The 24,943-nt window shown below is 42.3% G+C and overlaps 2 protein-coding genes, 1 long non-coding RNA gene and 2 other non-coding genes across 11 annotated transcripts in view; 3 read left to right on the plus strand and 2 right to left on the minus strand.

Moving 5' to 3' along the window:
• The window catches only part of MDM4 (MDM4 regulator of p53), a 36,749-nt gene extending 31,587 nt beyond the window's left edge, over nucleotides 1-5,162 (minus strand). For 2 of the 4 annotated variants that reach the window (XM_078391901.1, XM_072997318.2), the window contains exons 1-3: nucleotides 5,009-5,162; nucleotides 3,146-3,253; nucleotides 427-501 (exon numbers count right to left, since the gene is read on the minus strand). In XM_078391901.1, coding sequence (XP_078248027.1) covers nucleotides 427-501; nucleotides 3,146-3,247 — 177 coding nt within the window. In that variant the 5' untranslated portion in view covers nucleotides 3,248-3,253; nucleotides 5,009-5,162. Of the gene's footprint in view, nucleotides 1-426; nucleotides 502-3,145; nucleotides 3,254-4,670; nucleotides 4,690-5,008 lie in introns of those variants that run through there. The other 2 variants (XM_072997317.2, XM_072997316.2) reach the window with 1 other exon arrangement.
• A 2,448-nt stretch (nucleotides 5,163-7,610) lies between these two features.
• TRNAK-UUU (transfer RNA lysine (anticodon UUU)) lies at nucleotides 7,611-7,683 on the plus strand. The gene has a single exon. It is a non-coding gene; the product is annotated as a tRNA-Lys (tRNA).
• Nucleotides 7,684-7,947: 264 nt separating this feature from the next.
• On the minus strand, nucleotides 7,948-8,020 carry TRNAK-UUU (transfer RNA lysine (anticodon UUU)). The gene has a single exon. It is a non-coding gene; the product is annotated as a tRNA-Lys (tRNA).
• Nucleotides 8,021-9,176: 1,156 nt separating this feature from the next.
• LOC144588680 (uncharacterized) lies at nucleotides 9,177-20,588 on the plus strand. The gene is made up of 2 exons (XR_013544335.1): nucleotides 9,177-9,243; nucleotides 18,193-20,588. It is a non-coding gene; the product is annotated as an uncharacterized LOC144588680 (long non-coding RNA).
• A 258-nt stretch (nucleotides 20,589-20,846) lies between these two features.
• PIK3C2B (phosphatidylinositol-4-phosphate 3-kinase catalytic subunit type 2 beta) overlaps nucleotides 20,847-24,943 on the plus strand; it is a 115,513-nt gene continuing 111,416 nt past the window's right edge. For 2 of the 4 annotated variants that reach the window (XM_078391903.1, XM_078391902.1), the window contains exon 1: nucleotides 20,847-21,246. The gene's annotated coding sequence lies outside the window, so the exon portion shown is untranslated. Of the gene's footprint in view, nucleotides 21,247-21,373; nucleotides 21,533-22,758; nucleotides 22,873-24,943 lie in introns of those variants that run through there. The other 2 variants (XM_072997325.2, XM_078391904.1) reach the window with 2 other exon arrangements.

The raw sequence follows: 24,943 nt of genomic DNA on the forward strand, positions 1-24,943 counted from the left end.
TCAGAAAGCTGGACTGCCTGGCTGGAAAGACCAGGTGCAGGAGTTAGAAGCAATCATGACTTCTGAAAGAAGTGTCAACCACACTCAGAACATGTGTGACTAGTATGATTAAGGCAAGTTGCATGGACCCAGAGCATCACCAGATGGAGCAACACCAGATGGAGCAATAGGTACATCACATCTGAGTACTTTATGCCTAGAAAGTACTAGGAATCAACTTAACAGCATATTGTTCTTCTGAGAAATAAGCAGCAAATAAAATTCATGATCTCAAAGCCAGAATACTTCCCATCACAACTGAAGGGGCACCAATTAATATTACTATATATTTATCACCCAGAGAAAGAGAAATATTCTAGGAATCCTTTGAAACAGAAGAACTCCTGAAACTATCTTCCAGACACAGAACAGGTATATGTAACTCACCTCCTTTAGTGTGAAAGTTTCACCCTGAGCACCTGCAGTTTGCAGAATCATCAGGAGTTGCTGTTTTGGTCGTACCTAAATTTATAATAAACATTTTTTAAAAAGCTACATCATGTAACATTCTGAATTAACAGATACAAACACCAAAGTTTGTGTAAACATACAAATTTAACAGTGCAAGGCCCTACTAAGGTTTGTTGTTGTTTTACTATGCAAGCAAAGAAAGCAAACATCAGGGCTGCTAGAGCAAGGTTTGTCTTTGTGTAAGGCAGAAATGTGAGCAGCGTAAAGAGATGCAAAGGCCACGCCCACTCTTACATGCCCTCATCCCAAAATAGTTTTCTTCAAGCTAGTCTCTCTTTTTTATTATTATTTGAAAGGGTGTGCTCACAGATGTTGGGAGGGCACATGGCAAAACTGCCTATTACACTCCCTAGAGGGCAAACACAGCATTCTCCTAAGACAGACTAAGCAAAGTTAAGCTAAGACAAACTAAGATCAACTATTCCACTGTCTGACATACTTTTATACCAACCGTCCACCCTTCTTGATCTTTTGATATCATCCACCAGATTCCCAATTACCATGAAACTTTAAGAAGTAACTTCTCTGCAAAGTAACTTTTGTTCACCCACTCTTCCCCCACCCCTTGGTCCAGCTCAAACAGGTTCTTGTAATCACCATGCCAAATACCATGGGAAGAGATGATTTGACCTTGAACAACAACCAGATGTGAGCAGTCTTAATTAACAAGCAGTTCCTTCCACTTCTCTTCAGCTGAATGCACCAAACACACACTTTAACAGAGCAACTGGAATTGATTAAGCCTCTTTGCCAGATTCTTCACAGCATCTAAATCACTTAATTCACTGCAGCTGTCTGGCTAAGAGAAAAGATACTTTGACATAGCTAAGTTAGTAATATATATATATTAGTCTATTTTTCTGCTCTCCAGAATATTGGCACTGGTAGTTAATATTTTGCCATTAACTCCAATGTCCTATTTACTCATAACAGGCTTTAAAAATGCACTTCTCTGTGATGAGTGAAAAATGCTGCTCGAGGAGTCAGAGCATCCTGCCTGCCTGCCTCCTTCCCCTCCACTTGCTTGCTTGCCTCTCTCTTTCTCTAATCCTGCAGTCCTCCCCTTCCATTGCAAAAGGAAAACTGCCCTCTTCTCACAAGAAGAGTTCAAGCGGCACACAGAGATATAGCTTTGCAGGAGAATGTAGAGTAGTCCCATGCTGGAGAATATGGAAATTCTCTGCTCCCAATTTCAACGGAATGAGGACATATCCTGGGGTGGGAGGGAACTGTGACTCCTTAAGAGGCCGGGTACTTTTGCTTTCAGTTTTATTTTTTCTGGAAACATTCAAAAGAAAGGCATTCAAAATAGAAGCTTCATAACCCCACAGGCACGCAGGTAATAAAGCAACTGCTACAGATGGCATACTAACATCTATGCCAATATCTGATATTTTCACATGGCCAGAAACATCCTTGGAAAGTTTTGGTAAAAAGGAAGTAACCATATTTGTATCTCATTACAAAGACCTTCTGCAACACAAGGGCAAAGAATACGTAATCCAGAAAGCCCTGGATGAACAGTATGAATTCAAAATATGTGCAAAAGCTCTGTCATCAGTGGATTTTCTGGGAAAGGCAATGAACCACCATGGGGGTAGGTTCTCTGTTCTTCTGAAGCTCCTTAAAATTGCCTCTGTTCTACCAGTGTCTACAGTTAGCTGTGAAAGGGGTTTCAGCCGGATGAATCTGATCAAAAATAAATTCAGATTGTGTTTAGAGACTGAAAGCTTAGATGACCTTATGAGGGTCAATCTAAATGGACCTCCACTACCACAGTTTCACCCTACTAAAGCAATTGATAAATGGTACTTCAGTGCTAAAACTACCAGGTTCAAGAACCCAAGTGCAACACGTCTGACATCAGTGTATTTTCTACTAAGAAGACATAGGTGAATACTGTGCACATAATACAATTCATTTTGGGTTTGTATGCATTATTACATAGAAATAAAAGTGAAAAAGTGCCTAGTTTAAATTTGTTGACATAAATTGCAAGGCTATAATCCGGTCATGCTGACTAGTGACACATTCTAAAAATTTTCAACCGCTGACTCATAATGAGTTGAAGTAATGAATATTCCTCTGGACTGAAAAAGTTTACAATTTTCAGATCAATTAAGTTAGGGAACTCTGTAGGTATCTGTTTCTGGACTCCCATTCCCAGAATTGTGCTTGGAGGATTCTGGTGTGAATTCTGGAAGTCAACATCAAAAAAGTCAAAAACTTCCATCCCTAGATGACTACAGTTTGCTGTCAGCATGTTTTTTCTTGCACTAATCTTCAGTTTATTAAAGTTTATTATGAATGTAAGAATATTTGTATGTTAAACTTGTGATAATTTTGCATACATTGAAGCATTACTGTCACTGTCATGATTTATATTTTTGCACTTCATTTCTCTCTAATCTTGCTGCTAACAATTCACTGCCTCCATCACTAGATACATCTTGTTACGTATACGCCTGCAGATATTAACGTCATGCATCTGAGGAAACTCCAGTTTATGGAAATTTATGCTAAAGTAACTAGCTTTTAGGATAACACAATATTGTGAGATATTTCAAGATACTGAACCAATGGATAACTAACAAACAATATTTCTTCAAGTTACAAAAATCAATATATTTGTTACCTGTATGATTGGTTCAGCAGATGTTCTGCAGGCACTCTCAGATGCTGGATACTGTGTAGATGTGGAAGATGTCATTTTCACAGTGAAACAGCTGTCTTTCATACAAACCTAAAGAAGAAACAAAATTTAATAATTAATCTGGAAATACAGAACAAAAAGTAAGTCTAGACTAAATATACTTGCTTTTCAGAATCCTTAGAAAACAAACTTTTTTTAAAAAAGCAGTGGAATTCTTAAAACAACTCTTGAAGTGCATCTTTCCTATTTATGACAGTGCAGAAACTTGCCAACTTCGTAGTTCGCTAATAAACAAAAATCCCTAAACCTAGTATCAAGCAAGTGTTACATCTTCCAGATTCTGCTGGAAAAAAAAACAAGTCAATTTATTAAATATGTTACTTTCCCTCACAATTTTTAATGATGCCAAGATACCTTCCTTAAAGTGAAGCCCAAGTTACCTTTACTATACTGATACTTTGAACTCAAGGAGAACCAATTCCCTTCTGACATGTTGAGACACGTATTCAGAACTGTCAGTCTGTAGGAGGAGTCACTGGAGTATTCACAGTTGAGTCATTCAAGCCACACTGGAAATTTTTGCCAGTAATGGCCAGTTAGCATCCAAGGTGTGGCATTAGAATTAAAAACTGCAGCATTAGAATTAAAAACTAATGGCAATGCTAAACTCAGTTTATCCTACAATAAATGTAACCCTTAAAGAGTGCAAGAAGATTCCTTCAGATTTATTTTAAAAAAAATAACAGAGTACCTAGAGATTTTAAACCAACAAGTTGTACTTTGCGATCAGTAAGTAGAAGCAAAGAATAAGTACTCTAATTTTCAGTTCCTATTTCATGCCACAGGCCAGTGAACCATTCAAAGTTCAGTAGCACCAAAAATTCGAGTAAACCAGCTTAACTGGTTGCAAATTTTTATATTTCATAAATATATTTGCATATAAAACAGAATAAAATAAAAAACAAAACAAAAAAACCCAAAAATGTATAGCAAGACCATAATTAAAACACAGATTTCTGAAACAAAACTTTCCAGCTACATGAGGCATTTAATTAGTCTGGTTGAATGGCCTCCAAAAGCCCTCAAGGCCAGTGTCACACAAGCTTCTTTGAAGTGCCACTGCTAAGAAATCATTTCCCAAGTAGCCACCGTATATAAAATATTTTTTGAAAAGTTTTAAATACTTTTTTAAAATGTATTGTTCTTACAATTAAAATGCTTTTTTAAAAAATTCAGTGTGATAGTTTTTAATTTAAAGCATATTATAGCTGAAGGATCCCATTCTGGAATAAAGACTATCAAGTCAAGTTCCATATTATGGGACAGAGACCAATGTAATCTGCAAAGAGAGGTTTCTACACAGGCTCCAAACATTCTTCGACCAGGCTTCAATTTTACGGGGTTCCACGGGATTTCAGTTAATATTTCTATCTTCCCACGCGCTAGGTCTAAAAGATACCATGGAAAAACACTGCCAATCTGGCTTCATGTCTCTAGAAGCACAAACCTGTATGATCGCTGCGCTTTCAGCACCTTGAGAAAGGCAGGAATCAACAAGCCACGCTTTTCCCTGCATGGAGTTAATAGCTTTCCCGCTAATTACGGCAGGTCAAGTGGTTTTTAAAGCGGCCAATTCAAAAGTAAGCAGCACGACTCCCTCCCATCCGCCTTTTTACACCCGCTAGAGCAGGCGGTTTACGTAACCAATGCTTAACGTCTCCCTCTTTTAACTCACTCGCCCTAAAACTCCGTTTTACAAATGCCTCCTGCATTGTGGGGCTAACCTTCGCGGCTTGCCTAGCAAAACGCTACCAGGCTTCAAGACCTCCTCAGCCACAGACTCACCCTAAAGCTGTCCCGTGGCCCTCATGGCGCCCTCGCGGAACTTTTCCTCCATTTTAGTAAACGCGCAGGGGCGCGGGGCCTTTCTTTCCCCAGTCAAGCAACATGGATTCTCACGTACTTCCGCCCAGACCATCGAGAGCGAAAACGTCCGGACGCCTTTCGAAGGAACGCGCAACCTCCACTACTTCCGGCCCTGGACAATTTTGAATTAAAGCGGCGGGCGGCCTAACCGCTCTAGAGCTTGGGAAGAATCATAGAGTTCAACGGGCCTGAAAAGCTTTTCACGTGGAGATTTCTGGAACAGAAAGCGGAGAATTGAGAAATGAAAGCGAGAAATCAGAAAGGCAGGGAAAATAGAAAAAGCAAAGAGTTCTGGAACACCCCAAAGACTAAATAAGACATGCTTAGTACATTATGTGGAGTGGTGTCTACGTTGTAAAGACGAATGAAATGTTATCCCGGGTTATACAACTCTGGGCAATCCTCGGATAGTTGCTAAATACAGACATCCGTGTGCAGCTGATTGAAACATGAAATAATAGCCAAGCCTGCATCGATTACTGTCCATTTCCATGCCACGTTTCAGGTGTTGGTTCTAACATACAAAGCCCTGAACAGTTTGGGATGGATCTAATAGTTGGTTGTTGTGGGTTTTTCGGGCTTCTTGGCCGTGTTCTGAACACGGCCAAGAAGCCCGAAAAACCCACAACAACTATTAGATCCCGGCCGTGAAAGCCTTCGCGAATAGATCTAATAGTTGTGAGTTTTTCACACTCTTTGGCCCTGTCTTAAGGTTGTTTTTCCTGACGTTTCGCCAGTCTCTGTGGCCAGCATCTTCAGAGGACTGGAGTAGGAACTCAGCCCAACTCCAGTTCCTACTCCTGTCCTCTGAAGATGCCAGCCACAGAGACTGGTGAAACATCAGGAAGAACAACCTTCAGAACACGGCCAAAGAGCTCGAAAAACCCACACCAACCATTAAGATCCCAGCCATGAAAGCCTTCGTGAATACAGTTTGGGATCTCGCTACCTGTCTGAACATCTGCCAAATTCCAGCACCCATTTGACCAGGTCCACGCAGACCATGCGCCTACAAGTATCATCAGCTCCAGAGGCCTGGAAAATGACTAGAAGCCAGGCCTTCTCTGTTCTGGCACCTGACGTTCGATACAGAGAATGCATACAATTTCACAGTAATACTGGCCATGGTGGTTATGTAAGGCATAATTATTTTATAATCATTTTGCATTCAAGCTATGTTAAAACTTAGTAGTAGAGTGTCCTGGCAACACTTCCTTGTGGGATGCGCTGCCACGGGAATTACGCCAAGCGCTCTCCCACCATGCCTTTGAAAAATAGCTTTTCAAGGAAACGTTTGGGGAGGTTCTCCTCAGTTGATTGTGTGAAGAAAAAAGATGGATTTTTCTTTGCTGCCTAAGTTTCTTCCTGTCTTTTAAAATCTTCATTTATTTATTCATTTATTTGATTTATATCCTGCCCTTCTACTAGATAATGTCTACTCAGGGTGGCTTGCAATAAAACACATCATAAAACAGTTAAAAAACCATTTGAGTCAATGGTATTAGTATTGTTCAAGATGGGCAATGTGAGGAAAAGGCTAAGGTAAGAAGTAAAAGTTAAGTATTGACATACTTTGCATTTTAGAACGCACTTTCGTTATTTAATTTGTACACATCGCCCAGAGTAGCAATTTGCTACATGGGCGGTATAACAATTGAATAAATAAACAACTGTCCTATAATAAACTTAAAGGGGAAAAGACAGAAAAACAAAATGTTCTGGTAATTCAGACTGGCAGATTCGTTTTGGTATGAGCTTTCATGGATCAAAATCCACCTTTTTAGGCATAATAAGGGGGTTTCCTTGGCTTCTCCCAGCCTGAGGAACTTTTGACTGGAGAGGCTCGGTTTGTATTTTCATGCTGTCCTTATCATTTATTATCATACGAAGGAAGGAAAAGCAGATCCAGGGCAGAAGAAAATCTCTATGAGGCTCGAGTGGCTTTCTCTTTGAAAGGACTTTGTAAAGGAGTCACCTTGCCCTCTTTTATGAAAAAATAATTTCAAGTGATTGTTCTCAAACTTTCCCCACGCTAGCCCCACATACGGAAGATTCCTTGCAGAACCGGAAGCGATGGTTGAGTGCACTTGTCAGTGTTTAACTCTACATCAGGGGAAGACCTATCGCTTTAGATGCAAAGCACTTCGTGGAAGTGGCGACGCAAGGTTCCGCTGCCTGTGCACAAGACAAACGGTTAGAGCGACTCCTCCTCAGTCTTGTTCGGGCTGCAATGCGCCCACCAGGCTTCCTGTGTGGGGAATGATCGGTCCCTTTTAGCTTTGTTCAGCCGCCGCAAAACCCGCAGGAATAACCATGATCCACGGAAATGATGTCTCCATCCAACTGAAGCTGTTCTCTGTCCTCCCACGACAGCGGAGGCAGGTGACAGGACCTCGAAGGGAAGGCTGAGGTCCGGCTGTCTAGCGCGCTGATTGGCTATTGCACAGGAAAGAGCGTGATGTATCCAATGTGGGCTTTTCATTACCTCCTATAAGGCCGTTGGGAAACAGCGCAGTACGGAGCCCGGATAGCTCAGTCGGTAGAGCATCAGACTTTTAATCTGAGGGTCCAGGGTTCAAGTCCCTGTTCGGGCGGTATACGTTTTACTTTTGCTGTAATTTTTAGTTCCTTCTTGGAATACGATTCCTGTATAGAAGCCTTTGCGCCATTCTTGCTAGAGTACTGTATTTTAAGCAGTATACGAAGATATCGTTTTCGGAGCAACAACAAAAATATTTCTGTCTTCTAGGAAGGCTAGCGTATTGTTTTTTTTTTTAATTCTCCGTTAAAATCACCACCCTTACCATTTCCCCTAAATACGTAGGTATTCGCGGGTTTTTTTAATTAAAAGTCACTTTCGCCCGAACAGGGACTTGAACCCTGGACCCTCAGATTAAAAGTCTGATGCTCTACCGACTGAGCTATCCGGGCGCTCTGAAAGTCTTTGTTTCCACGCTGTAGATAGTCTTTAATGCTGCACAGTTCTTCCTGCTAATTGAATAATGATGTATCTCGTTTGTCTTTTGTTAATTTCTTGATGCTCTGCTCTTCCTCATGTTTTAATTTTTCATTCTATTCAGGGTGGGATAGAAAATATATGAAAAGCGTGGGAATTACTTTTTTAAATCTCTTGCTAACAATGTATTAAGAAAGCTTTCACATGACCTCAGCGAGGGTGTCAGCACACAATACACATCTCAATCTATTTATCCATACACTGGGGACATGTATGTGGATGGATGCATACAAAAAGGTATAAATATGTTAAATTTGGGGGGGGGGGAAACAGATCTCGCTACCAACGCACAACAACGAAATCAATGTGACATGGCATTTCATCTTTTTTAAAAAAATGCAGCACATGATTAAAACATTTTGGATCAGAACATTTCCTATGTCTGAGCTCTGTGCCTTTATTTACTCATGGCCAACCCTGTTTTAAAGAGGTTTGAGTAATCCAGCAAGCACTTACAAAACTTTAAAAAAAAGTATCCTGCAGCATCTGAGATGTTTCTGAGCTCAAACCTAATGTGATCAGCCCCAGTAAGGAAATGCAGTAGAAGAAGCTGGCTCTATGCATAACAATAAAGATAATGCCTAGAGCATGTGAAAAGTGTTCATCTCATAATCACTGGACAATCTCTGTGAGACCCAGGTCAAGATATTTTGCCCCACAGAAGCAAAAGATGTCCACCCCCAAGTACAACTACATAAAAGCCAGGCAAGTTATTCTGGCGTGGGAGGCAGAAAATAAGTAGTTCTCCCTTGCAACAAAATGCAAGCAAACGATAAACAAATACTGTAATCTCTAAAAATAAATTAAGTAAGAAGTATAAATGTACAACAAGGAAAAATTAAACAGCTAATCATTTCATGACTTCCACAAATCTGCTGCCTCTCAGGCAGTTTCCTCCCTCTGTCTAATCACAGTAGGTTTGGCTTTGAACAGGCCTCATGCCTGTGGGATCAGAGACTCCAAACCTGAAGACGATTGAGCCTCAGCATCTTTGGTTATTTCAAGAATTAAACCCCTGTTACTAGCTTTATTGAATTGTAGATCTAATTACTTCCAGAAGGTTCCACATTTATTTAAGGCAGGAGAGACACCAATGTCACATGTTGACAATAATCTGAAAAATCACCAAATCAAACAGGTGAGCGGTTAATGGTTTGGCCTAATCTAGTCTGGGATTGGACTGGACAGAGAGAAGCAATTTGCAGGGATTTGGGTTTTGAAATTTTTTTGCTCCTGAATTTGTTTGCAGAAGCCAAATAGACTTTACAATTGCAAAGACTCTCCTATGGAAACATTCTTACCCAAATGGTTAAAGCTATTGTGTTCATTTTAAAGAAATAACTAGCTTCATTTGTCAGAGATCAATTACTTTTTCTAGAAGCAGAGGATCTAAAGTGAGGGAAGATCATGTGTGCAAGCACATGCCAGCCGCCACACACAAGGGTTTAAAGTGCTTTATGGCCTTTGGAGAAATGATGTAAAGAGGAGGGATCACAGAATAGGAATAGTGCAAGCCACCTGCATTGTATATCACCAGAATAATGCCCACAGAGTTCAGTGCAAAGGGAGATGTTTGTACAGCAGCATACTGCTGATTCAGTCACCCGGTCTTTTCTCTGGTTTCCTTTCCTTTTTAAAATTTGACAGCAATGCAAAATTGCAACTTCCTGTTATCTAATCAGCAATTTTTACGATTACTGATCTTTACAACTGAAACAGCAACCTACCCTCATAGTCAACTGCTTGGCTGAGATTGCCAAGCTAAGTAAAATGCCAGGTGAGGTCTTACAATTTACTCTCTCTATGTGTGTGCATGCATTCATGCAAACATGTTCCCATAGTGCATGCCTGTGCATTAACAGTTTGCATGTTCAGGGATTTATTTGAACAGCATCGTTTTGCTGATTCAGCATTATGGCCGCCCAGAAGTAAGGACTGATGCAACAAGTTTTTTTGAAAATATGATGTTCTGAGCTCTGACTAGAATCCTGAACAGGAAGCAATCCCTACAGGTCCCAGTTTTCCTTAAGGAACCATAGCCCGTTCTGAGTCTTGATGGAAACCAGGCAGCAGATTACTCTGATTTCTTGTTATTAAGGAGTCCAGGGGAATCCTGGAAGCTGTGCAGTGAAAGTATCCGTCTTGGTACAAGAACATGAAGAAGCCAAAAATCATGACTACAGAAGAGATACACAACTTTAGTGTTGACAATGTAGAAACTGAAATAGTCAGAGCTTTTGTTGACCTTGGCTCAGTCATCCATCCCAATGGAGACTGCAGCCACGAAACCAAAAGAAGACTGAGATTCGGAAGGGCAGCAATGAAGGAATTAGAAAAAAAAATAAAGTGTAAGGATGTGTCACTGGAGCTCAAGATCAAGATCATCCACACTCTTGTATTTCCACTCACCATGTTTTTGGTATTAAAGCTGACCTGTTAAGAAAGCTGACAGGGGAAAAATTCATTTTAAATTTGGTGCTGGAGGAGAGATACCCTGGACTGCCAGAAATACAAACAAGTGGGTCCTAGATTAAATCAAGCCTGACCTATATCTGGAGGCAAAAAGATTAAGATGGAGGTTCTCCTATTTTGGGCACATCATGAGAAGACAGGATTCCCTGGTAAAGACAATAATGCTGGGGAAGATTGAAGGCAGCAGGAAAAGAGAAAGACCAAATATGAGATGGGCTAGCTCCCTAAAAGAAACCACAGACTATCATTTACAAGAGCTGAGCAGGGCAATTGAGGACAGACCATTTTGGAGACCTCCTTCATACAGTGGCTATAAATCAGAGGCGACTTGACGGAACATAACAACAACAATAACATCTTGATACAAATCTAATATAGTCTCTGTATATCTTGGGGGAAATAGAGGTTGTTGCCAGCAAAGTAATCATAAGGTGTGTGCATGTCTATTCAGAAGCAATTCCCATAGATGGTTGTTGTAGGTTTAGCCGTTTCTTGAGGTTTTTCTTTCTAACGTTTCGTCAGTCTCTGTGGCCGGCATCTTCAGAGGACAGCAGTCAGAACTCTGTCTGTGCTCAGAGTTCTGACTCCTGTCCTCTGAAGATGCTGGCCACAGAGACTGGTGAAATGTTAGGAAGAAAAAACTCAAGAACATGGCCAGACAGCCCAAAAAACCTACAACAACCCATCCAATCCCAACTGCAAAAGCCTTCAAGAATACAATTCCCATGGAATTGGATCAGATTTACTCCTCCCCCCTCCTCCTCCTCCTCCCCTTCTTCTTAATGCAATTTTTTGTTTTTTCCACCTGGGGGCAGATTTTACCAGCAGTCTGGGTGGTCTTGGCATAAGAACTAGGCTTTGTGGTTCAAGGGGAAGCATAACCACTGAAAAAACACCACTATACCAAGCATAGACTGTAAATCTACCTTCCCCAAGCCTGGCACTCTCCACACAGTGTGTCAGACTGCAACCCCTACTACACACAGCCACGATGTATATTATGGCAAATGTATAAAGTGTTTTTTGGCTTACATAACTTGACTTTTCCTTCTGCAATTAGAATTCTCTTTCGTCCATGCAGAACCTAGGTAGCAATCAATGTTAGTAACACATCCTATATTTGTATGTCTAAACTTCATGGCTGTTTAATTAGTGTTTTAAGGATCACATAGTAAAAACTGTTGGATGCTAATTAGAAAATGTATAAAATTCTAAAGGTTGTGAATCTGAAGTTGATTTCTGATCCTCAGTGCCTAATTTAAATACATCTGGTGATGTGCAAAAATAAAAAAGAAACTGTGGACCACATACCTGGAAATGGGGAGTCTTGTAATGGCAAAGGTAAATGATTTGGAGTGGCTGAAAGCTTATTTCAGGATAGAATCTCACCTTCCCTACCCTATGCCTGAGTCTTATGTGTTGTCTTGGGACATCACATGTGGAACTGAAGTTTTGGAAGCGATGTCAGAGACTCTTGAAGATAACAGTCTTCCAAACATGAGTTTGGTAATTAACCCAAAATTTATTTAGGGTTGTAGGAAGTGCATTAGCTTCACTTTCTTATACAATCGTACATCTCTCCGTTGAAAAATGATCAGGGATCAATGAAGAAAATATATCATTCTTCTTTGGAGTCTCCAATACACACTTCTATATTCTGGTCCACAAATAAATGGCATACAGTAGTACCACTGCCCTCTTTGGAAGCTGATATTTCCAAAAGTCAGCAGAGGATGGGATATTCATTCTGTGCTCTCATGGGATTTTTTGTATCAGCTAACTTTAATGTTGGCTTGCTTTGAAAACAAATTACAAAAAGCTTAGTGTGCTAGCTTTTTGTAATTTGTTTTCAAAGCAAGCCAACATTAAAGTTAGCTGATACAAAAAATCCCATGAGAGCACAGAATGAATATCCCATCTTCTGCTGACTTTTGGAAATATCAGCTTCCAAAGAGGGCAGTGGTACTATGCCATTTATTTGTGGACTAGAATATAGAAGTGTGTATTGGAGACTCCAAAGAAGAATGATATATTTTCTTCATTGATCCCTGATCATTTTTCAACAGAGAGATGTACAATTGTATTAGAAAGTGAAGCTAATCACTTTCTTGGGCTCCATGATCACTGCAGATGGAGACAGCAGCCACGAAATTAAAAGACGCCTGCTTCTTGGGAGGAAAGCGATGAGAAACCTAGACAGCATCTTAAAAAGCAGAGACATCACCTTGCCAACAAAAGTCTGAATAGTCAAAGCTATGGTTTTTCCTGTCGTGATGTATGGAAGTGAGAGCTGGACCATAAAGAAGGGTGACCAATGAAGAACTGATGCTTTTGAATTGTGGTGCTGAAGGAGATTCTTGAGTCCCCTGGACTGCAAGGAGAACAAACCTATCAATTCTAAAGGAAATCAACCCTGAGCGCTCACAGGAAGGACAGATCCTGAAGCTGAGGCTCCAGTACTTTGGCCATCTCATGAGAAGAGAAGACTCCTTGGAAAAGACCTTGATGTTAGGAAAGTGTGAGGGCAAGAGGAGAAGGGGACGACAGAGAATGAGATGGCTGGACAGTGTCTGTGAAGCAACCAACATGAATTTGACCCAACTCCGGGAAGCAGTGGAAGATAGGAGGGCCTGGCATGCTCTGGTCCATGGGGTCACGAAGAGTCGGACATGACTAAACGACTAAACAACGACGAGCACACTGAAATGAATATTCAGTCTTGCCAGTTTGTGCTGATTTTGTCCTCTTGCCGAACCCTTAGGAATTGAGGTACCTTCGCTTAGAGACTGAAGAACTGCACCAAAGAAGAACCAATGAATGAACAAGAATTAGGCTGGGTTAAAATCCCACACTGAAAGTAACACAGTGGAGAATCTGGCAGTAGAGTATGGCAGTAAGATGAATCAACGGCATAGCTCAGAAATTTAGGCATCTAGTTGTGGAGCCAGAGGTTAGGAGTTCAATTTCCCAATTCCAGTTTCAACTCCCAACAGGGACTCCCATTGGGTCCCTTCCAGCTTTACAGTTCTATGATGATGATCTTTTCTAGCTCAGCATAGTCCCCTTACTCGAGGGCACCATGCCAGAATGCCAAAGAATCTCATTGTGGTTCAAACCATGTACTACTGCACTGAATAGGGTAACAACAACAAATATAACAATCAAAGGTCAAAGTGTTTTATTGAAAGGCAGCTTGCTGGGCCCTGGATGGGCACAAGAGAAGCAGAAATGTTTGGCAGAGACATGTAGACAGGCTAAGTGCTGGAACACTACCAAGTAACAGACAGCAAAACAAATCTAGCTGAGTAACCCTTCCTGACTAGCATAGTGGGCTCCTTGGAAGGAACCGTACTAGATTCCCTAGCAGGCTCTCCAAGGGTCTGAATTGAAGTATTGTACCAGAGTAAACATATAAGAACATTTCAGCATCTTACCAAGGCATCTAATAACCTGGGCTGGCACTGCGAACATCTTCCAACTTGTGTAGTCTTTTACTTCTCCTCCACCTTCTCCATGACTAGCTACCTAGGCTGTGGAGAGGAGGGGGCCTGAGAGCTGCTGCAAGAGGATTCAGCATTCTTTGTCCCTACCCAATGGGTCTTGCCCATGCTGGGACATCTCTGGTGTTTTCTGAGCAAGACTGCTTGGTGCTGCCTCTTGAAGTGCTTGAGTAGGCTGGTGCTGCTGCAATGCACTGGCAATTTATCTCCATCCTTTTGCTGCTTACAGTAAAGGCATATAACAATTCTGGGATCCATTCCGTGTCCCAGGCAACCATGCTAAGTTTTATGTGGTCACTTAGAAGATAAGACAAGTGAGTTGTCACAGAAAAGGCAGACCACATTCTTAGGGAGCCTCAGTTGTGGTGATGGTGGTAGAGAAGATGCTCCCTTACTGTCCCAATCTTTAGGATAAAATGGAAATTGCATTTACTTCTTTGCTTGCACAATTATGAATGGGTAATAAAACCAGTAGGGCTTGTTGTGCTTCACATTCACAGTATTATTTAAATGCTCAATATTATCATAGGACCTAGAATCCTGTTACTTACCTAACCAGCGTAAGTCAAAAAGTATAAATCTGAGGCAAATTGCTGCAAATTGTATGCTTGCATTCTTTGTTGTGCATCAGTTGCATGTCTTGTTGAATGTCAAGAAATACAAACAGTGACTCTGTCTAGTGATTTATCACTAAGATTAACACCATTCGACTTCTTCGAGTGTAAATACTGGCCCAAATCCTGTCGCCTAATGTAGAAAATTGCACTTGAGTAGGTCCACTGAATCAATGGAGATTTAATGAGTTAATTCCTCTGTAGGTCCCGTTGGTTCAACTAAGCCAATTCTAATTGTGATTTTCTCTGCCAAAGTCACAGAGTAGGCCCATTTGAATCAATGATATTTACAGAGGAATTAGCTCATTAAATCCCCATTGATTCAAAGGGCCTCATCTAGTGTGATTTATGATGCAAAGCAACAGAATTCAGGATAGTATATGTGTCTTGATTCTTATGGCTGTATTTAGGATCATACACTTTAAAATACACAATACATTTATAATAGTGTCATCACCTGACACAGGCTATCTGCTGTTAGCAGAAACACACATTCAAAAGGATCAGTTTTTTCAACCATGAGCTCTCTTTATTGGGGGAAAGCAGTATCGTCTGACTTTCTGCTTCTCCTTGAGTTCTTATTGGCAACAATGGTCCTCCAGATGTTTTTGGACTGCAATTTCCATCAGCCCTAGCCAATGGTCATAGGTAACACCTGAAATGCTATCATGGTTGTTCAATCCTGGTACAAGTACAAAATTTCCAGAAAGAATTCAAAAAGTAACAACTATACTCAATGTGCACAGTTCTTGGAGACTTGGCTTCCATGAATTCTCAACATATTAAGTTTAGAGAGCTTAATCCCCTATATACCAGAGTGCAAAATTAAGACTTCATGAATATTCAATCAATCTGCTGAAATAGTAGGCTACTGCTTATGTAAGATCACTCTGCAATCAATTGATACCTCATATGCAAGGACATTCCCTTTCCAACTTCTGAACCAATTTACCCTTTCATGCTATTTCTATAATCAAATTTCATTAAGGAGGAAGGCACAGCTGGTACATTCTGCTTCACCATCCCCTTTTCGTAGAAGTGGGGCTGTTAATCTTTGTCCAGTCTGGCTGATTTATACCAGCTCTGGGTCAAGGTGGATGGGCCTAATTCCTTTTGGGAGCAAAGAGGCAAGGGGACATCAGCCTGCTCCAAAAATGCCCATGCAGACAAGTCCTAAGTTCTAAGACTCAGAATCTAAATCCATATACTCAGCTCCAGGATGCTGGCAGAGTTGTCAATATTTTCTGTAAGATTCCTATGACCGCTGTGTGATGTAGCAGATAAATCCTTCCTAGCATATAAATGCAGTGTCAGAAAAAGGATACAATTCACCTGCTGAATTATTCAACCTACAGTAGCCCTGCCAGGATGTACCCATGGGAGAGAGAATGGTAGGTTTTTTGGTGTCCAAAACATAGGATTTACTACAATCAATTGAAGAAGGCATAGCAAGCTGAAATAACCTGGTAAATGAGATTTTAATGCCATCCTGCCCTGAACGTCTATAGTGGAACCAACAATTATTAGACAGACTTCTTTCTAAATTAACCCATGTTTGGGATCATGGGACACAATTTTTTTTGAACAAAAAAGAAGTTCCATTCCTTTCAGCACTACATCACAGATGAGAAGAGGGTCAAAATATTATGATCGATGTGCAGTACTGTGCACTCCTCACAGTCAAGCCATCTGTCAGCTGTACCAAAGACAGCAACCTCAGCTGGCCAGGGAATGAGGTCAGCAAAACAGAGGGGCACTTAGTTACATGCTTTATGTTCTCAATGTGCTTTTAGATTCCCATTGTAATTACCAGTAATTCTGTGAGATGGTCCCAGGGTGACAGCCCAGGGTTAAAAATTATCTCTTGGTGATGACTATTTCTGTTCTGAGTCCTGTCCAAGGAGAACTGAGTAGCAGCCAAGCTTGGTTCTTCCCTACCCATCCATGTTATCATCACAACAATCCCTGTGAGGTAGATTAGATAGAGAGGTAGTGACCGGCTCAAAGGCATCCAAGCAATCCTTTGCTGCTCCACAGAAATTAGATCCAAGAGTCTCCCCAGACCAGCCCTTCTCAACCTGGCCGCCTCTAGCTGTGTTGGATTATGAATCCCTAGCCAGCACGGGTGACAGAGAACTGAGACATTCTTCTTGGAGACATCTAAAAGTAAAATAGATGAATGCAGTGTCTTGCTCTGAGATTCTGGGAATCAGCTTGGTACTAATAATGGCACTTCCCCCTCCCCCCACCTCCGGAATGATGAGAGGGATTTATGAGTGTTGGAGAATTCCAATAACTGTTGAAAAATCTGTACATTAAGCAGAGCTTCTGGTTGTTTCTGTCATTCCTTCTATTTCCAGTGTTTAGGTGGTGAGTGTTTAAGAGATGTTTATGACAGCACAGATTCCAGGCTTTACAAAGTGCTGATTTAGAGGAACAAGTGAAACTCCCTCCAGAGACCCAATCTGGGGAGCAAGATCCATCTGCCACAAATCTCTCACTTTCTCTCCCTTTTTTCTCTTTCTCTCCCCCCTCTGCTTGCTCTGCCCCAAACTAGTAATGGGGTTGGGGATAGGGCAGGGCAATGGTATGGAGCAGAGTCTCTGTGTCTTAGTATAAGATGGGATCAGGTTGCAGCATCCCAGGGACTTTTAGCTTGTAAGTTTCTTTCCTTTTTTTCATTTTATCTTCTCACCAGCACTGTAAAGTGGGTTAATCTAAGAGAGAAAAAGTGAATGCCCCAAAATTACTCACCAATGTTCCTGGTTCTCCCTCCACCTCAGTCCTAGTCTGGCATGTCAATCACTACTAAACCATACATTTGACTAAAAACTTTAAATTAATTAATCCCTTGGGTTCTCAAGCTTCTCTCATACCTCAGGAATAATTCAGCTGACTTGTTATGTACCCCAGACTGAAACCCTACGCATGCTTACTTGAGAGTTAACACCTTCCAATATAGTTCTGAGTAAATATGAAGACGACCAGCCTTCACAACAAAACAGTGCAGTTCCATAGGGCCTAAGTTGCTCATCTAGCATCCCAGTGGCAATAACAATGGTGTTTGGCTTTGGAAATAGCCTTAGTTCTGTATTATTCATAAGGTATCATTTAAAACTGGTTGTGTTGTGTGCGCCAATCAATAATGTTCTGTGCAAGCCATACAGTGGGGACTTGGCAGCCCTCGGTTGGCCCTTGATGCAATGCAAACTTATAATCATCATTAGGGAAGCAGGCTCCAGCACGTGACAGCTCATACGAGAATAAATGCCATCGTGTTTATGGTGCCACAGGGCTGTTTATCATTTTTGCTGAAGCAGATGGCTACCCTTCTGGAATCATCATTTTGGGCACTCTTTCTGTGTTTCAGTTAATCATGACTAGGCAGTCCCATTGATTTCCATATCTTTATTCTAAGTCTGGATTCAACCCACTGTTTGTAACTATCTACTTAGAGGACTTTCATGTTTCAAAATAATTTCACTCTCTAAATTATTACAGGAAAAGCAAAATCTCCTACCTGATGTTCTTTATTAAGGAGACCAAGCAACAACATTTATGGGCAAAATGAAAGACAGCTCCTAACAAGAAGGAGTATGAAGAGAAACCAGACGGCTTCTGAAAATAACACAAGTACATTTTTTTGTTAATGGTATGAGGAGAGATCTTAGGAGTCAATGGATAACAATATACAGTAAGTTGTGTGCTATATAATTAGCTGGATTTAAAAATAAATGAAGGCCAACTATGAAGCTGGCTTTCTTGGATGACTTTAGGATTCTACCTCCTAATTTTTGTCATAAGACTTTTTTCAACTTTTCTTTTAACCCAACTTCATTATTTAAGGTTACTGCCTACATACTGCTTCTGACTATGGAAAGAGTAGGGGGAAAAAGAAAAAAAGGAATAGAAGAAGACTGGAGTTGGTCTGGCTGATTCAAGGAAGCAGGACTGTGGCTTGTGGGATCTTTTGGAGGTCACTAATTCAAAGGGTTGCCAAAAGTCCAACACTCTAAGCACCACAACACACTATCTGTCATTTTTAAGGCAACACAAACATAGACAGAACTTTCCTTTTAGAGGAGTCTAAAATACCGCTCAGCTAAAAAGCTGACAAAACAAGTGAGGCCACAGACTTTTTCCTACTTCCAAGAAATGGTATTCCTTTATTATGTATCTTAGCAGAGAACGTGCAGCACGACAATCATATGTGGAACAATATTCCTGGCTGACAGCTGAGTAATGGGATTAACGAGTAATTAATAGGAAAAATGCAGTTTTTTTTCCTATTGCTAAAAAACACACGTGTAATCTTGGTCAGTTAGTATTCATTTCAGTGCAGCTCACCACAGAATCCTGAGTGTGTCCCAGATCTGCGTTTGCAAGGATTATATTAAAATCTTGAGAACACACTTCCAAGGAGAGACACCAGGTGCAAATACAGTAACAACAAAAGGCAGTCCTCCTTTAGTTGGCATACCTTTTATTAAACAAACAACCCACATACCTACTCATATATTTATATAAATAGCTGGCTGGATAGCTCCGTGGTTTAGGTATCTTGCTATGGGGTCAGAGGTTGGGAGTTTGATTCCCCACTGTGGTTCCTGCGAGTAGAGTCAGCTTGTGTGGCCTTGGGCAAGTTTCACAGTCCCAGGGCAACCCCAGAAGAAGGAAATGGTAAACTCTGAGTACTCAGTAACTAGGAGACCCTGGATAGGGTCAACCAATACGTACTCAATGTCCCTCCAGCGCTGCCTGGGGGCTGTACAGCAATGGATGCAGGAGAACGGCCTGAGGCTGAACCCGGACAAGACGGAAGTTCTGAGGGTGGGTGGCCCTGTGGATAGTGGCTTGGGAAACTCCCTCATGTTTGGGGGGGTGGTCCTAGCCGCGAAGAGTGGGGTTCGCAGTCTGGGGGTACACCTGGACCCGATGCTCACCATGGAAACGCAGGCGGCGTCGGTAGTCCGCATCGCCTTTTTCCATCTTTGGCGGATTGCCCAGCTGTGACCTTACCTAGACATGGGGGCGCTCACTACCTTAGTACATGCGCTCGTAATTTCTAGATTAGACTACTGTAACATGCTCTACGTGGGGCTTCCTTTGAAGCTGATGCGGAAACTTCAAGTGGTGCAGAGTGCGGCGGCCAGACTCCTTACTGGAGTGAGAAAATACCAACATATCTCTCCTACTCTGGCCATGCTGCACTGGCTGCCCACCCATTTCCGCATTGACTTCAAAGTGTTAATGCTTACATATAAAGCCCTAAACGGTTTAGGACCTTGATACTTGGTGGAACGCTTACTCCCAACTAGTTCTACCCGTATTACCCGCGCAAGCCAGGAGGTGAGGCTGAGGAGCCTGACGCCGAGGGAGGCCCAGAAGGAAAGAACTAGAAACCGGGCCTTCTCGGTGGTGGCTCCTTGCCTCTGGAATTACCTACCTCCAGAGATTCGCACTGCACCCTCGCTGGGTACTTTTAAGAAGCAACTAAAAACGTGGATGTATAGGCAGGCCTTCCCTTCCAGTTAATTCCTGTCCTCTTTCCTTTTTTATTCTTTTTCTCTTTATTTGATTTATTTTGTATTTTCCCCATCTTGCAGAATCATTTAATTAATTAATTGTTATAAATTTTTCTTGAACTTGTTGTCCTTTATGTTGTAAGCCGCCTAGAGTGGTCGAAATGACTAGATAGGCGGGGTATAAATACAATAAATAAATAAATGAATGAATGAATACTCAGAATTGACTGGATGGCTCATTATTATCACTGTATTATTATTTACAGATAGATCCTTGTTATTGATGGATTCTGCAGAATTCAAAAGTCTGCATATGCACTCTTTTAGAATTTATAGTGGTATCTCTTGCTTTCCGTGGATTGTGGATTTTGTTTCCCTCTCAAAGATTAACACTGCTATTTTAGTACGAAACTGTGACATTGTTTTCACATCTGCAATCCAGCATCCAAAGAAAAACTTCGTTGCTGCTTCCTGGGGTGGATGCGAGGGATGAAAGGGGACAAAAGGCCGATTGGGTTGTTCGCTCCGTCGCCTTCGGCTCGTCCCGAGTTCCCAAAACCATCCAGCCCCCCCCCTCCCAAGCTTGGCTCCTCAAAGCCAGGGTTCACCGAGGCCGCTCACGAGGTCTCCAGCAGAGGGCGCCCCCTTTCCTCGCCTACCCTCTCTATTGTCTAGCTGGCGGTGCTGCGCCGTCGCTTGCTCTCCTCTTTGCACACACAGCTTGCTTGGCTTTCCTGCTCTGTGGGAATTTGCAGCTCGGCGGTTGAATTCACGAGCCATCTTCCGAAAAGACCCCCCACCCCCACCCTTTCCCTGTAGCTGCTGATGCTTGGATTTTAATGCCAGATGCCCAAGGATTAGCAGATCACCCTGAGGAGAGCTACCCTGGAATTATCCCAGGAAGAGGCGGAGGAGACGGGGAGGGAGAGCGAGAGCGAGGCATTGTGGAATTGAGAGAGAGAGAAGCAGGCGAGGCGGAATAGTATCGCCTGGGAGCGGCTACAACAGAAAATTGCTGCGGAAACGCCAGGTAAGAAACGGACCCGCGGCGGGGCGTGGGCCGAGGCTGCGCGCTTGGGTGAGATTGACGAGGGAAAGCGATGGGCGCAGCTGGACCCGCGCGAGGGGGAAAGGAAGCCAACCTCCAGCTTGCAAACGGGAGGAAGGAAGGGCGAAGGCTTCCACCGCCGCCGACGCCGCCTCAGCCTTGGGTGTAGCACGGCGGTAAAAGCGCTGGAAGGCAGATCGCAGGCATCGAGGCTGATCGTGGTCTGCGGGAGAAAGGGTTTTAAACGGAGGGGCGGAGGGACATCCTGGTAAGCAATTCCTCGAATAATCCCGCTTCCCTTCTCTTCCCCCCCCCTTCTCTCCCCCGAACCCGGTTGCGGCGGTATCACTTCCAATCTAAAGCCAAAGCTGGCTTTGAGTTAATCTTTCCCTTGGGGAAGAAGGTTTTCGGCAGCTTGAGCGCCATGTGCGCGGCGGCGAGAGAGATTCCCTTGGAAAGGTTCGCCTCGCGTGCCATCTTGCATCTGGACGAAACGCCCTCGGCAATAATAGCAAAGAAATATGTATATCGTCGCATCTGTCTCTCCATCTATGTGGGAGAGGGGACCTCCAAAGGGGTGAGGGGTGTGTGTTTGTGTGTGTGTGTGGTGGGGAGGAGGGAGTCCAGTACCTCGGACATGGACAGCAGTTTCGGTCTTCTACTAAACTTTCCCCCACGGGGTTGGGGGGCCCAGGATCTTTCTGGCCAGCAGTCTTCGGAAAGCTGCCCTAATGCAAATCCTAACCCCAATCAAGTACATAGCTGAGGTATGGACAAGATTTCTTTCAGCAAGAAAGCGAGGAGGGAGTTCTGTTCCTAAAGGTATACACATGGATTGTTTGACTCTCAAGGGAGTTTGTTGTTTGCTTTCTTCAAAGTCGGGGTGGGGGAAAAAGGGCAAGAAATCCTCCCATCCCTTGGGATATCCATGGCCAGGGACATCAGCCTTGTTAACATTCTTCTTTCTTTGTCTGCCTCCGAGTGTTTCAAATTCTGCTGTCTGCGTTCTGGCTGTGTTTTAAAAGCCTAGCCACTTGTGTTCAGAAAAAAGTAAGGAGCTTATGATTTCTGTATGTAGACTGGTTATATGTCATTTATAGGGATCATACCGTTAATCCTGGTTAAAATGATGAACAGGAAAGCCAGACCTTCATTAGAGAGATATTTCTGTTGTTTCTCTTTAGACAGAGGCTGTGGGGTGAAGGGGCCTGACCTACTAAGAGTGATCATTTGGGGACTTGGCATGAGGCCCTTTAGAGTGCATTTAATTCATCCCACCCAAGCCTTGTCTTGTTTTGCCATTTCTTAAAATACTACAACTTTTCAAGGAAAAAAAAACACACCTTCAGTTTGGAAAAAGGGCTGTGCGTTTAATGGGCTGATTAAAAAGTCTGTTATTCTGTGGTAATGCAGGCAGCGGGTCTTTTTTTGAGAAAGACTTCCCCCTTATTAGCCTTGAAAAGTAATCCACCTCAAACTGTGGAACTGTTCCTCAGTTACAACTCTAGTGGCCTTGGACTTCAGTAATGGTTTAAAAACAAGCTGCTTGTGACTGCATTAGAGAATGACCTGCAGTGCTTTCCTGTTCCATGGGAGTCTATGCCAAAGGTAGGCTGTTTTAAAAACTAAAGGCGTACTGTATTTAAATAATCCCAGTAAATGTAATGAGTGTATGGTTGATGTGGCTGCTGGAATAATTGGAGGCTTTGCTATTGATTCTCAGTAGCCTACAGAGAAAGCCAATGACATTAGTATCCCTGCATTATTATTATTATTTTTCATTTTAAAGTCAGCAACAGATTTGTCTGCACTGAAATCTGATTGGCAGGAAAGAATGTCCAGCATAACTAGTAAAGCTGTACAGGTCAGGGCTCATTAGCTGCATTACCATGGATTTGTCCAAAACAAAATACATTGCATGGTTAAGATTAGCCTGAATCATTGTGTGCATTCCAAAAGAAAGTGATAGATCTTTGTGCTAAAGTTGAGTCAATATACCAGGACCAGGATATGGCAGGCTGTATTTCACATACCTTTTGGAATATACAATACGATGAATATATTTTTGGATGCCTGAAACTATGATCAACTGTTTGACATGGTAGGCTGTATTTCACGTACACTTTGAGTACTTTGGGGAAGGGCTCAGTGAGAGAGCAAATGTTTTACGTACATATAGTCACTGTTGTAGCCCTTGGCAGGTCCAAATAGGCCTGGGAAACTCTCTTTTCTAAAACTCTTGGAGGGTGATTGTGATTCCCTGCAGCCTAGTGGCCTCCAAATTTCAGTCTCCAGATGTTGAAGTAGACCCCAAATCCTTGACCATTAGTCATGCTGGCTGGGGCTTCTGGGAGCTGAACAACATATGGGGACCAAGGATGGGAGGCCTTTGGGAGAGAGTGATGGGTTAGATGGACCATTGTCTTGCTTGGTATAAGACAACTTTATACACGTTAAGGCTAGAACAGAAAAACAATGATAAATAGAGGTTGCAGTGAGTTTTTGTAGACATTACTCTTAATTCTGGCATTTAGAGGCTGGTCCTTCACACAGGGATGGGGGGTAGGGCGAAACTATGCTGCCCACACTCCTGCTGTTGAATGAATGACAGAGGGCCAACATGAGACATCTGCATAATAGCGAAATCATTTGTAGAAGTGAAAATGACACACACATAACCCTGTTTCCCCCAAAATAAGACCTAACCTGAAAATAAGCCCTAGTCTGATTTTTCAGGATGCTCGTAATATAAGCCGTACCCCCAAAATAAGACCCAGTTAAGTGAAACACCGTCCTCCACCATTGTACAGCAACCAGAAGAAGATGGCATGACTGTAATTGAATAAATGTAGATGGTTGTACATGAAAATAAAATAAAACATCCCCTGAAAATAAGCCCTAATGCATTTTTGGAGCAAAATACAATAGAAGACCCTGTCTTATTTTGGGGGAAAACACAGTAGTTGCACAAATTCTGGGCCTGCCTTCTGCATGTATACACATGGATGCCTGGGGAGGGGTTACTGTGTCAAGCAGCTCATGCTGTGCAGGTGGGTATGCAATGAAGCCTCCCCTCCCATGGTAATATAACTGGCTTTTGAAGTCCTGAATATGGCTGCTGGATGGTAATAGTGTTATAGATTTTGATCCTAAGTACAGGCTTCTGCCCATAGCCTGTTTATGGTACCTGGTATATATTCAGTATTCTTATTCAACAAGCACCTGTAAATAGGTAGCCAGTGAATAGATGGAGTGCCTGTTGCAGATGGCAGAAACTAAAGATGAAACATGAAGGAATGAGGTTATGAATATTAAGGGCAGAAAGGGAAAGAGAACCATATGACCTACATACCATTTCTATTACAGGGCTTTATTTAAAAATAAAAATTGCCCAGCACCAGTCTGACACAGGAACCAGGGAGAAGTTCTGGGACACCTTGCCTGAATGGTATTGTCCTTGCAACTCTTTATTTCCAATTATTATGAGGCGGACGTTAGAGCTTAAAAAAAGAAAGATACAGAAAGTACTCCCTGGAAAAGACCCTAATGTTGGGAAAGTGTGAGGGCAAGAGGAGAAGGGGACGACAGAGGATGAGATGGCTGGACCGTGTCATTGAAGCAACCAACATGAATTTGACCCAACTCTGGGAGGCAGTGGAAACCAGGAAGGCCTGGCATG

This window comes from Pogona vitticeps, chromosome 4 (assembly GCF_051106095.1).
Source record: "Pogona vitticeps strain Pit_001003342236 chromosome 4, PviZW2.1, whole genome shotgun sequence".
NCBI classification, from domain to species: domain Eukaryota; kingdom Metazoa; phylum Chordata; class Lepidosauria; order Squamata; family Agamidae; genus Pogona; species Pogona vitticeps.